This window comes from Engraulis encrasicolus, chromosome 23 (assembly GCF_034702125.1).
Source record: "Engraulis encrasicolus isolate BLACKSEA-1 chromosome 23, IST_EnEncr_1.0, whole genome shotgun sequence".
Lineage (NCBI taxonomy): Eukaryota > Metazoa > Chordata > Actinopteri > Clupeiformes > Engraulidae > Engraulis > Engraulis encrasicolus.
In genome coordinates, this window is record NC_085879.1 from 22,681,197 (window position 1) to 22,694,934 (window position 13,738).

The 13,738-nt window shown below is 41.5% G+C and overlaps 1 protein-coding gene across 1 annotated transcript; it reads left to right on the top strand.

The window, feature by feature from the left end:
• Positions 1-2,358: 2,358 nt before the first annotated feature.
• LOC134439938 (uncharacterized) lies at positions 2,359-13,580 on the top strand. Its single transcript, XM_063189865.1, has 9 exons — positions 2,359-2,425; positions 2,878-3,085; positions 9,713-9,826; positions 11,714-11,827; positions 11,990-12,100; positions 12,296-12,409; positions 12,722-12,835; positions 13,078-13,188; positions 13,577-13,580. The coding sequence occupies exons 3-9, from the start codon at positions 9,717-9,719 to the stop codon at positions 13,578-13,580; spliced, it is 678 nt and encodes a 225-aa protein (XP_063045935.1). The 5' UTR covers positions 2,359-2,425; positions 2,878-3,085; positions 9,713-9,716.
• The last annotated feature ends 158 nt before the right edge of the window (positions 13,581-13,738 follow it).

Consider the following 13,738-nt stretch of genomic DNA (forward strand, 5'->3'; position numbering starts at 1 on the left):
TGTTTTGTTTGCATGTCCTGTCCTGTACTTGTTGCTCCTGACTGTATCTTCTGTCAAATAGTAATTCATCTTGCCTTGCATCTGTTGTAGGCTGCTCACTTTATGTTTATGTGTAAATAGTTATACGCCTACTACTCAGGCCATCCTACTGCCATATAGTGTGATATGAATAAAGCGAGGTTCACACAGTGACCATTTTAATTCATACTTATTCAGTCAAGTTTTGAGATGCAAAAAAAGGAAAAGAATATACAGTGCCTTCAAAAAGTCTACACACCCCTCTTCAAATGTCAGGTTTTTGTGATGTAAAAAAATGACAGAAAGACGAATAAATTCACAGCTTTTTCCACCTTCAATCTAAACTATTAACCTGTACGATGCAATTGAGAAACAAGCATAAAGCTTTAAATGGAAACAATAGAAAATACAAAACTTCAATTAACATGGTTGCATAAATATACACACCCTTAAATTAATACTTAGTTGCAGCACCTTTGGCTTGTCTGGGCCATTCCAAAACCTCAATATTATTCTAGTGAAGCCATTCTTTAGTAGATTTAGGCGTGTGCTTAGAGAAATTGTCGTTCTGAAAGATTTGTTCCTCTGCATCTTCACCTTTCTAACAGGGGGCCGAAGATTTTGTGCCACTACCACGGCCCCTGTGGAAATGTTCATAATTCCCTCCTCCCTAATGAGGGCCCCAGTTACAGCTGAAGAAAAACAGCACAAAAGAACAATGCTGCCACCACCATACTTCACGTTAGGTATGGTGCTATTATGGTGATGTTTTGTGCCAAAAACACCTTTTGGAATTATGTCCAAAATGTTCAACCTCAGTTTCACCTGACCATAACACATCTTCCCACATGCATTTGGGAGATTACAGAAGTATTTTTTGAGAAATTTACCTCACCAAGATTGAACTTTTTGGTCATAATTCAAGAGGGTATGTTTGGCGCAAAACATCACCGCAATAACACCATACCTAACATGAAGTATGGTGGTGGCAGCATTGTTCTTTTGTGCTGTTTTTCTTCAGCTGTAACTGGGGCCTTCATTAGGGAGGAGGGAATTATGAAACTTTTCACCGGGGGCCGTGGTAGTGGCACAAAGCCTTCGCCCCCCTGGTAGAAAGGTGAAGATGCAGAGGAGCTAATCTTTCAGAACGACAATTTCTCCAAGCACACGCCTACAAAAGCATGGCTTCACTAAAATAAGATTGAGGTTTTGGAATAGCATAGACAAGCCCAAAGGTACTGCAACTAAGTATCAATTTAAGGGTGTGTATATTTATGCAACCATGTTAACTGAGGTTTTTTATTTTCTATTGTTTCCCTTTAAAGCTTCATGCTTGTTTCTCAATTGCATTGTACAGGTTAATAGTTTAGATTTAAGATGGAAAAATCTGTGGATTTATTTGTCTTTCTGTCCTTTTTTACATCACAAAAACCTGACATTTGAAGAGGGGTGTGTAGACTTTTTGAAGGCACTGTATATAAAGTAACAGTATCTGAAAACACACGTAGGCCTACCAATGGGGAATATAAAAACCAAATATTAGCATATATGTGTGGACATTTTACTTATTTGGAATCAACGTAGGCTATGTTTAAGTAGCTGGATCCCATTCAGGATCCAGTGAAGTTTACACACACACACACACACACACACGCACACGCACACGCACACACACACACACACACACACACACACACACACACACACACACGCACACGCACACGCACACACACTCCCTGGAAAAGAATTGTCATGATGACAAGGTGAGATTAACTGTAATGTGGTCATGGTCCGCTGTCTCTGCTAAAAAACACCTTATTGTCCAATAGGCTTACAGGTGGCACTACATGTCCAGCGGGAACAGGGTAGAGCCCCTCAGGGTTGATGGCAGATAGGCTATTTTAATTTAATTAGGCTATTGTTGTTGTTGTTGTTGTTATTATTATAATTAGGCTATTGTTATTTGTATAGCCTAGTACAAGAAACATGTAGCCTTGCTCATAGTTTAAGGCAAAGGAATCACTGAATTACAAAAATCAGGCAATGACACATAGGCCTAACGGGAATAACACATCCTGCACAACAACAACGCACACTTTTTCTCTGGTTTGGTGTTGTGAGGTGTCAGGAGCGAACCTCGCTGTAAGCCTACTCCTACAGGTGGTTGCATCACACACAAAAAAAGGCGTCTGCTAAATGCAATGCAATGTCCTAGCCGTATTGGTAGTGCATCGCGGGGAGGCAAGGCAGGAAAATAACGTAAACTCTTAAAATATGACACATTGACGACAAATTGGCTGCAGCAATCGCATTGCGCAAGAGGGAGGAGAGGGACGTTGATTTGGAGGGATCTGATACGCCATCAAAGCGACTATAACGGTACACACAGATTATTAGCCTACATACAGTAAGTAGTCTGCAAGAAAGTTGTCAATGTTTTATGGTGACTGTAGGATAATGTAGCTGGAGGCATGCACCAACTCTCGGCTGGGAGAACGGACTGGTCAAGTTCGATAGAACTAGTTCAGTAGCGTAATGATAATCTTCGAGCGAGGAGAGGGATGCGCCTTTGTCACGTCTGTTGACATCGACGTTCCTCAGCCATTAATGAGAGAATAACTGCGTGTAGAAGTTTCAGATAGCTTATCAAACAAATAGACTAAATGTTGGAATGTGTCAATTTCACCTGCATTAACTGTGTGTGGTTACTTGAGATCGATTCACCGAAAAACAATTGGTTACCGAAAGTAGTGTTTTTATCTCCTTACTTTGGTAATAGGCTATTTTACGCGAACTTAATACAACCGGCAATATATTTCTACTTCATATTGCCTGTTTTTTTCTTTCTCATTTGTGCAGGCGAAATCCAGCTGCGCAGCTGCTCGAGGTCCTAGGACAGAACATTCCGAAACCCCCGCTCAAAGAGACAATACTTGGACGGCCATAACGGCACGTGAACTGGACATGTCCGTGGAAAACGCCCTCCTTTTGGGGAAGCAATGTGCCTCTTGACAACAAACTTCACTCGCCCCGTAGGCCCTATTTGGAAAGTTTAAAACATTGTTTGGTAAGTTAAATAAGCTAGGCCTACACATGTTGGAGCTGCATCAGGGAATGAGACGTTGAGCGGCGGTGTCCTATGTGACGGTGGCTTAAATTTCAAACATTGGCTATGTAAGGATACATGAGTAGCCTATCGATAACGAACGACATGCAGTTTTGCATTCAATCAGAAGCGCAAAGACTGAGTGAGTAGAATACCATAGGCCTATAGGCTACAAAAATATGAGTCGACACCCCCCCCCCCCCCCAAAAAAAAAAAAAAAAAATTGCCCAATAATAATAATAATAATAATAATAATAATAATAATAATAATAATAATAATAACAAAAACCCCCACAAAAAACTGGTGTGATGATGGACAGCACAGTTTAAATGCTCAAATCAAAAACACAACTAAATCAACTTTTTGGCACCTTAGGAACACAGCTAAGATTAAAGATGTGTATCTAAACAGGATGGGGAATTTACTATTGCAATAGCCTACCTTACCCAAAAGTCACCCAGGCATGTGCAAATGATCCAAAATGCTGCTGCTAGAATTCTAACCAAAACAGATATCCCACCACTCAAAGTAGACTTAAGCCATTACACTGGCTCCAAGTGAGGTTTAGAATTGAGTTTAAACACTTCTGATTGTCTTTATGTCACTCAATGACCCCTAAATCAGTAGGCCTAGGCCTCTTATGCTAGAGCAATATTATCATAAAAGATTTCTGGTCTCAAAGAGTCTCTTCCACTAAAAAAATATTGGGTGAGATGATATTTAAATTAAAAGGCTAAATGACCAGCTTCCTGTTTAAAGTAGTATAACTACCCCAAACAGGCATGGCCGTAAGCAGGAGTTTGAAATAAGGGAGGTCAATAATGTGTGCGCAGTGCGCCAAAGTTTTTTAAACGAATGTGCCATTTTTGCAATTTATTTTGAAAATGCATGACCATTCACAACTTTGATATTGGTATTTGGTATGATTTACAAGAATAAACTAACATCTACTGATCTGACAAAATAGAGAAAAGTATGGAAAATATAGATTTCTGACATTTTGAACAGGCATACTCAAATAGATGGCGATGAGAAATAGAAACGATAACACTTGTGAATGGGCAGCATAAATTCTGGATATCAACTGCTAACAAAAACTCTACCTTTAAGTAATATTGATATTGATCAATTGGCATAAATATTCTGTCAGTATATGACATGGCCTGTATGCTGCAGGATGGCCAAAGAAATCGATTGTCTACTGATGACCAGTTAATTTAGCAATTACTAACTATTGACATTAGTTGCCGAGTCATACACATACTGTGGGAAAGGGCAGAAAGAGACCTTTTCAATGCACCCACCCATACTCAAAAGCTATGTAGCCTAAATAAAAACGTCAATTGAATGTTAACATGTATGCAAGAACTGACATTAAAAAATATATTATTTTCTCTAAAAATTAGGGAGGTCCGGATCTCCCTTACCTAATATGTGGCTACGGCCATGCAAACAGTGGCTGTAAAAAAAGAACCTAAAATCCATTTTATTTTCAGGTTAGTCATCTATTCTCTATATTTTTTTTATAGCATACTTTCCACTTTATTTCGTTTTTGTCGTCTTCTCTCTTCTCTTTCTTTCTTTTTCCTCTGGCTGAATGACAGTTGCTAATAAAATCTTATTGCTATTGCCCATCAACCAGCCTACATAGAACACTGTGAACACCTACCTGAAGTCATCATTGCAAACAGTGCAGCACCTCGTATTATCATTATTCACCAGATGTAGTCAGGGATACAGTACTCTACTCTGGTGTAAAATGACTCTTGTAGAGTTTGTCCACTGACTGATGAATCTGATAACTGTGACGGTCCGGTCGGAGAGGGTAAAACAAAGGTCGTCACACCGAAAGCTTATTGTTTCGCTTTTTTTCCGCTGACTTAATCATTTAGTGAAAGCCCATTGGGAAACTCCAACTCCCATTGTCATTGTGACACAGCACTCCACAGCACACAAGTGAACACTGCACACAACGAAATTGCATTTATGCCTCACCCGTGCAAGGGGGCAGCCCTCAGTGGCGCCCCATGGGGAGCAGTGCGGTGAGACGGTACCATGCTCAGGGTACCTCAGTCATGGAGGAGGATGGGGGAGAGCACTGGTTGATTACTCCCCCCACCAACCTGGCGGGTCGGGAGTCGAACCGGCAACCTCTGGGATGCAAGTCTGACGCCCTAACCGCTCACCCATGACTGCCCTTGCCCTTTAGTGCGCTCTCTGACACACTTTCTCATTCAATGCCTTCTCTTTATTTTCCTTGCTATTTACTGTACATTGTAGATTCCCACAGTGGGCATCAAAACTCTGCATGAACACATAGATTCTAGGGGTGGTACGGTTCACAAAATTCACGGTTCGGTTCATATCGCGGTGTCAAGGTCACGGTTTTCGGTTCTCTACGGTTCTTTTTTTTAAGTTCATGATAAATGGTGCACTGGCTAATAGAATCGGACTTATCACTAAATATCCTACATATGGTTTGTATAGACTTATAATGTGAAAATGGTGTGATTTTAATTGTGTCATCCTCTGATTTGGTCTTATACGCTAATGTTTTAATCAGAGAGACTGGATAAGATACTCCTAGAATCTCTGTTTTACATATTTTTCTGGGCAGTACATGAATTGCGGTTTGCGATGGATTGCACGGTTCGGTTCGGTATGTGTGTGAATTGTACGGTTTCGGTTTTCGGTGCGGTTTGTGCCATCCCTAATAGACGTATGTGCTTAGCAAAAAATATCAATTCTAGACAGGTGTCCAACAGCAATCTCAGCTGTCTATGCATCTGACATCCACACGGCACAAGTGGTCCCTCATGTTTCACCAAGCTTGTTTTTTTCAATGCTGTCATTTCAAACATGTAAAAGTTTTATCTTTAACCTGACATGTTTCGACGGTGAGACTTCTGTCTTCATCAGAGGGTCACATGGATTTTGAAGTGTGAATTGCTTCAAAAGAGTCGATGTTGTGGAGGTGTGACCTTTCTGTCAATATTGACAGTTGGTCACACCTCTTACTGTTAGAGTTGTGGCATCCGAGTGGTGGTCCAGGTGTGAGACAGCATGTATGCTCCCTCATCCCTGTTCATGGTGGTTGCCGGGCTGCGCTTTCTGATCTCTATTGACTCCTTATTCCAACAGTGATATCTGTTGTTGTCTTGCTGTATGATTTTGACATCGTCCTAGTCCATTACATGATTTCCCCGTCTGCAATGGTCTCTTATTGCTGAGTTGCGGTTTTCTTGCATGGCTTTTACCTTTATTGCTCTTCTTTTTCTCTGTTCTCTTTCTTTTATTATTTTATTATTATTTTCATGTTCATTTTGTTGCATTCTGAATGTCCTCCACAATGTAGGTCTTGTTGCATGACTGGTGTGGTATTTCATATATGACATCACATCTGTGTTGGTGGATTTTGACCTTGGGGTGTACTAGGCCTACTAACTGTCATAGTTTTGTGTGTGGCTTTACATGTGTCTGTATGTGTTTTTTCATGGCTTGCTTGATACATTCTGTGACTCCGCTAATGTATGGGACACCACAGCTTTTGTTTCCTGTTTTTGGGTGGTCTAATTTCCCCCTTTCCCTTCCTGTGTTTGTTCTTTGTTTTTTCACTTGTTGCGCTCCTATAGCCTATGGCCTATTGCAGGTAGGCCTATTGGCATGTGGTCAGTGCTTGTTGTATGTGTTACTGTAAATAAGCATAAAGTAGCACAAGTAAACTAGAAGCACTCAGAGAGCGCAGACCTCCGCCAAGGAAGCAGCTTGATACATTTGACTGTTACACCCTTAGTCTTTCTGCCTTGTTTTTGTGCTGTAACCGCAATTCAATTTCTGGTCACTAGGGGGCGTCTAGATGGTGAAGAATCTTTTGAAAAGTCCCGGTTCGTTACCCGGATCACCACCAGAATTGAATCACTTGTTCCTTGGGTCATTATCAACAAACCCACAAAGTTTCGTCCAAATCGGTTGAGTAGTTTTTGAGTTATGCTGCTGACAGACAGACAAACAAACCTTGGCTGAGGTAAAAACAAGGAAAAAATGGACCACCCAAAAACAGGTAGCCTAGTAGTAAATCCCCCTCCCGAAGCCTCATACAGTTGTGGTAGTGCTAAGCCATCGGCTAGACCTTTAGATCAGTTGTATGGTACATACTGTACACCATGCGGGTGTCGCTAAAGAAAGAAATGGGCAGAATGGACCGAAACATACTAAAAAGGGCCACGTTTAGATTTGAAACACATTGAAAACTGGTCTGTATTTAATATCCAATGATTAACACCCAATTCTTCCATACAATGTGACATTTTTTTCAAAACTTCAATGTGTTCAAATTGTTCAAAACTAGGTTTGACACTGTAGGGGACACTAGTGATAAATGAGGGTTTGTATAATGACACTTTATAAAATATTGCAATGCATTATTCCAAACATTTCCATCAGGTTTTCTTAAATTCATTTTACAAAATGAATGTCTCGTTCCCCCTAAAATGTCAAATTGCATTTAACGACAATAAAGGATGTAATATTGGGTGACTGATTTACTTTCAAATATACAGAATAAAATATGTTGCTTTGGGTAAAAGTTTAGGTTTAGGACGGTCAACATTTGAGATTTCACAGTCACACCGTAACAGGGTATGTAATAACAATGTAATAGGGTATGTCAAATGGTATGTGATGTGAAGTTTCATTCAAACTTTGTAGCCCTTCTGATGGAAACCTATCAAAGTTTGTGATGTGGATGTTGACATTTCAAACATGTTATTTAAAACTAGAGATGCACCGGATCCTGATTTTTAGGATCCTGCCGGATACACTGCTTAAGATCCTGCCGGATCCGGAACCGGATAGGCCTACCGGATCCTACGTAAGGTTGAAACACATAGCCATCTCGCACACGTGGGCCCTTTTTATTACGTTGGCGCAAACTATTTTTAAGACTCATTGGCTTACTGCCACACTGCCTTCAATGACCGCTTCCAAAGGGCTTTCACTCCATGCAGCGATTGGGGTTGTGAAAGACTGACTGAAAAGCCTAGGCTATGTAAAAAGTAGAGATGCCCCATATCCTGATTTTTAGGTAACATGCCGGATAACGGATGCACTGCTTAAGATCCTGCCGGATCATGATAGTCTGAAAAACCCAGAGGTGGAAAGATTACTGAAATATTGCACTCAAGTACAAGTACTGTTACCCTGTTGAAAATGTACTCAAGTACGAGTAAATTTACCAGTCAAAAACATTTTAAATGTACTTTGAGTAAAAGTAAAAAGTTACTTTTTAAACAATCAGCGTTTTCTGCCTCTACTGTGATGTGCAAGGGGTGCAACGGGTTAGAGGAAGAACAGCTAATGTTGATCTCCTCTGAGTTAAGTGAATCTCCATGTCAGCCATCATCGTTTGGGTGAGAGACACTGGTCGCACGCGCCAACTCTTTATAAACTAGGCTAGAATTCTAGAGCTGCCGGCGCATGGGAACAACGCTCAGCATCCTAAATTTTAAACATTATCAGAACACGTTTTTTTTCCGCCACTGTTTCAGAGGTTTTTTTTTTTTTTTTAAATACTCGGTAACGCTTGTGCTGTAAAATGTACCGAAGTACATTACTCGAAAGAAAATGTACTTAAGTAAAAGTAAAATTACAAATTTTAAAAAGTACACAAAAAAGTTACTCAATTACAGTAACGCAAGTAAAGTAATTAGTTACTTTCCACCTCTGGAAAAACCCTATTATCCTGCCGCATCCGGAACCGGATCTTGGATCCTGTACATCTCTATTTAAAACGAATACTTATTTTTGACAGGAATTTTGAATTTTAAATGCTTTGATAATGTTGTATGTGACATGCAACTATTAATACACCTGGCCATGCTCAAAAAATGTTAAATTAAGCAGATTTCAAGAAAGGTTACACAACTGGTAGCAGATATGTTAATCAGGGGTCCTTCTGTGTGGTGTCATTTCCTGTGACATGGTCTTCTGTTCTGACACAAATTAATAAAATGGCTCCCCAAATGTTTGTTATGCAACTTGACAATTCAGAAAACAGAAGTGACACAGTAAATTCCCTAAATTTCTGACAAAACTGTGAAAATTACATTTGACAAGACAAATGTAGAATTAAGCTAAAGTAGATTATAACATGTTTTGTTAAGTATTTTACCTGTTTTGAACAGGTCGATACTCTACCTGACATTTTTTTTTACCTGTATACCCTCATTATTCTATCAAAACTGATTATATCAAAATAGTTTGTGCTTGGTTTCTAAAAAAAAATGTATCCTATAATACCCACTTTTAGAATGTCATACTAGGACCATGTACATCCCATTGGCCCACCCATCCCTCTTGTTTTCACGCACAGATGATCATCTTTTTTTTTTTTAATTCCGAAGGAAAAATACTTCAAGAAGTTCTGAATATTTGTAAACATTAATGACAAATGTTTCTCAATGGTAAACATGGTCCGTTTTGGTCCGTTCTTTCCGTTTCTGTGTTGAGGGACACCCCAGGAGGAACTTGGTTACATGATGAATATGATCTTTTTTTCTTGCCTCTTCCATGTTCCCTCTCTTCCTTAGAGCCATGGAGAAGAGACCAGGGTCACCCACACCTAGCTGTGCGTCCATGAGGAGTGACATATCAAAGGACAATCCACCCAACCTCAAAGAGCCAAAACCTCCACCTGAACTAAGGTTCGTGAAGCACTCCTTCATGTTGTTTCCAAAGCTGTTTTAACCCCTAAGTGCAGAGCCTCTGTTATAACCGTTACGCTGCCCTTGGACTGCGTTACTGGTGCAGAACTAGACAGCTCGCAAACAGTTTCAGAGAAGGCAAGCTGAAGTGTGTTTTTGTCCTTTTATTTTCTGTCTTTCATCTCCTTACTGACTTTGACTTGCACTTGCACATTCACTTTCACTTTTCTTACTCTTGTAAGGTCGTTAGTTGCCCCTGACTAACTCCTAACTTTTATGTGTGCATTAACGTGTCAGTATGAGTGTACGATCTAAATGTATGCATGTCTGTAGGGAGAGAACACAGTGTTTACCTCGGGTCCAAGCGTTCACGCGACAGCTGGGCCACCACAATCTCCAGGCCCTCGGTAGGCGACCAATGCAAGCCCAGCGCTTCTTCTCATGCGCTCCTCTTCAGTGTTCAGGGTTCGGGGGGGAAACCCCACGTATAGTTCTTAAAATCCAAAAGTCTTCGTGTCCTCAGCAAGCTGTATGAGACAGTCTCTAAATATCCTTGACAAACCTCTCGGCAGGTGAATTCTCCAATTGCCTGCTCACGGCCTAGCAGGCCCGGCTAGCACGCGAGAGCCACCTCTCCTGAGGTCTCGCTCCGGAAGTCCCCCGTGACCTCTGAACCCCTACCTTTTATAGGTAACCAGTTGCGTCTCCCCCGTGTGATGTGGATATGATAGTGGGCTGTACTGTTCTGTGCACCTACTGACCCTTTACATCGTAACACTCTTGACACTTTTCTTACTCTTCAATTTCACTTCTTTTTGTACTGTAAAAAGACTAATATTGTCCAAGGCTCAAGTGAGAAAAGATACGAATTGCGTGAGAGAAGAAGTCTGTGGCTTTACGGCAGAAAACACTTCAAAACACTGACTGGGACGAGGAAGAAGATTTGCGCAGTAGGCGCAGTACCACATAAATGTCCACTAGGTGGCGGTATTCACCATAAGATTCACGGGAGTAATACAAACTCAGGCATGAAATTAAATGCAAGGCAGAACAACCGTATTGTCACCAAATTGGTTATGACCAAGTCTTAATCAATTACTTAGAGTTGCACCGTGTAATATTTTTAGTAGTTCATTTCCAGAATCCACGCTGCTCATTCACAAATGTTACCTTTTTAACAAGTACTTACCATCACCATCAAATTCTAAGCATTCGATATGACCGAGAAAATGGCACTTTTTATACATACAGAGGGGGATCTTCTCCATGCTCCGACATTTTGAATTTCCAGAAATAGACACTTTTAGCTGCAAAAAGATCAAATTTGGCAATAGGCAGCACAGTTTCAAGTTTTGAGCAGTATAGCTGCAATACCTACTCTGGCCACCGTGCGCCACCATCTTACACGGTGCACCTGCATTGTTATAGCAATGTTGTTATGATGTAGTTGAGTGTTTTCAGCAAAGAGTGAATAGGGCAGTTGATGGGCCCATCTGCAGTAAGAGGCTACAGTGTGACTGCCAGATATTTGACACAAGGCCCAATGTCCTAGTTAGCCAGAGTATCAGACATGTGGAGACACTGTTTTTGATATCACGAGCTTGTAATTGTAGAGGGCAATGGTGCTAGGCTGGCACAAGTGAACAGCCTTTTTGGTGCCTGTCATTAAAAAAGGTATTACACCATGTCCACAAAGCACCAGAAGCACCTCAATTAACTCTGTTAGACTGTCGATATGAATGAACTAGGAAATTGGGTCCTATGTCAAAAGTCCTGGAGTGTCACTTTAACTGTATCCAGCTCCATTAAGCCTATTTGCTATAATCTCATCGTCAACAAAATTGTAACATACAGTATGAGTCTTTTTATATTCCCTCTCCTCTTTAGTGCCATGGAGAAGAGACCAGAGTCTCCTACACCAAGCTGTATGTCCACGAGGAGTGACCAATCAATGGATGAGCCACTAAGGTTCAAAGCGCCAAAGCCTCCTCCAGAACTAAGGTATTGTCATGACTGTGTGTGTTTGTGTGTGTGTGTGTGTGTGTGTGGGGGGGTCTTTCTGTATGTCTGTCTGTCTGTCTGTCTGTCTGTCTGTCTGTCTGTCTGTCAGTACATAAGCAGATTAACACGTGTGAGTGTTTTTATATTCCTGCTGTTCCTCAGTGCCATGGAGAGGAGACCAGAGTCTCCTACACCTAGCTGTGTGTCCATGAGGAGTGACCAATCAATGGATGAGCCACTCAGGTTCAAAGCACCAAAGCCTCCAGAACTAAGGTATTGTCATGATTGTGTGTCTGTGTGTGTGTGTGTGTGTGTGTGTGTGTGTGTGTGTGTGTGTGTGTGTGTGTGTGTGTGTGTCTGTCTGTCTGTCTGTCTGTCTGTCTGTCTGTCTGTCTGTCTGTCTGCTGTCTGTTAGTACATGTGCCCATTAATATGTGTGCATGTTTTCATATTCCCTCTGTTCTTTAGAGCCATGAAGAAGAGAGCAGGGTCTCCTACACCTAGCTGTGTGTCCATGAGGAGTGACCAATCAATGGATGAGCCACTCAGGTTCAAAGTGCCAAAGCCTCCTCCTGAACTAAGGTATTAGAATGACTGTGTGTGTGTGTGTGTGTGTGTGTGTGTTTGTGTTTGTGAGTGTGTGTGTGTGTGTGTGTGTGTGTGTGTGTGTTTGTGTTTGTGAGTGTGTGCCTGCCTGCCTGCCTGCCTGCCTGCCTGCCTTTCCACTCCTTCGAGTGCTTTGAGCGCTTGAAGGAGCGGTAGGTGTTCTATAACTGCAGGCCATTTACCATTTTACCATTCTGTCGCTTTCTGTCACTTTTGACCAAAACTTACAAGGAGGAAATTCAAGCTAGTACAGCAAGTAGTCTGTTTGTCTGTCAATCTGTCTGTTAGTGCCATGGAGAAGAGAGCAGAGTCACCTACATCTAGCTGTGTCTCCAAGAGGAGTGACATATCAAAGGATAATCCTCCCAACTTCAAAGAGCCACAGCCTCCTCCTGAAATAAGGTTTGTTAAGCACAACCTGCAATAAGACAGTAAGCAATGATGTTGTTTACCAATCTGTATAGTTGTGCATGTCTGAGCACTATTAAAGACTCTCTCTCTCTCTCTCTCTCTCTCTCTCTCTCTCTCTCTCTCTCTCTCTCTCTCTCTCTCTCTCTCTCTCTCACACTCTCTCTTTCTCTCTCATGTGTGCATGTACAAATGTGAGCCCATTATTATAAGATTTCCCTTTCCTTTTCATTTAGTGCCATGGAGGAGAGGTCAGGTTCACCTACTCCAAGCTGTGTGTCCATGAGGAGTGACCAATCAATGGATGAGCCACTCAGGTTCAAAGCGCCAAAGCCTCCAGAATTAAGGTATCATCATGACTGTATGTATGTGTGTGTGTGTGTGTGTGTGTGTGTGTGTGTGTGTGTGTGTGTGTGTGTGTGTGTGTGTGTTGCTATCTGTGTGTCTGTCTTTCTGTCTGCCTGCCTGCCTGCCCGCCTGTCCGTCCATCCGTCTGTCTGTCTGTCTTTGGGTGCGCGAAGGAGTGGAAAGGTGCTAAAGTATATAAATGCTGTCCATTTTACCAATCTCTCTGTTTGTCTGCCTGTCTGTCAGCATGCCTCTTAAAGTGATACTGTACCATTTTTGGAAATAAGCTTACATTACACCTCCCCTTGAGTTAAATGAGTGAAGTTTACCTTTCTCCTGTACTTGCAATGATTCTCTGACTATGACAGTGCCAATTTTGCTGCCAAGTTAGCATTTAACATTGAATCCTATGAGACCAGGTAGCCGCCAGCTGGTCTCATAGGACTCAATGTTAATTGCTAGCTTGGAGTAAAGTTTGCACTGCCATACTCAGAGAACGACAGGAGGAACTTCAATCATTTAACTTAAGGGGGCAGGGGTGGTGTAATA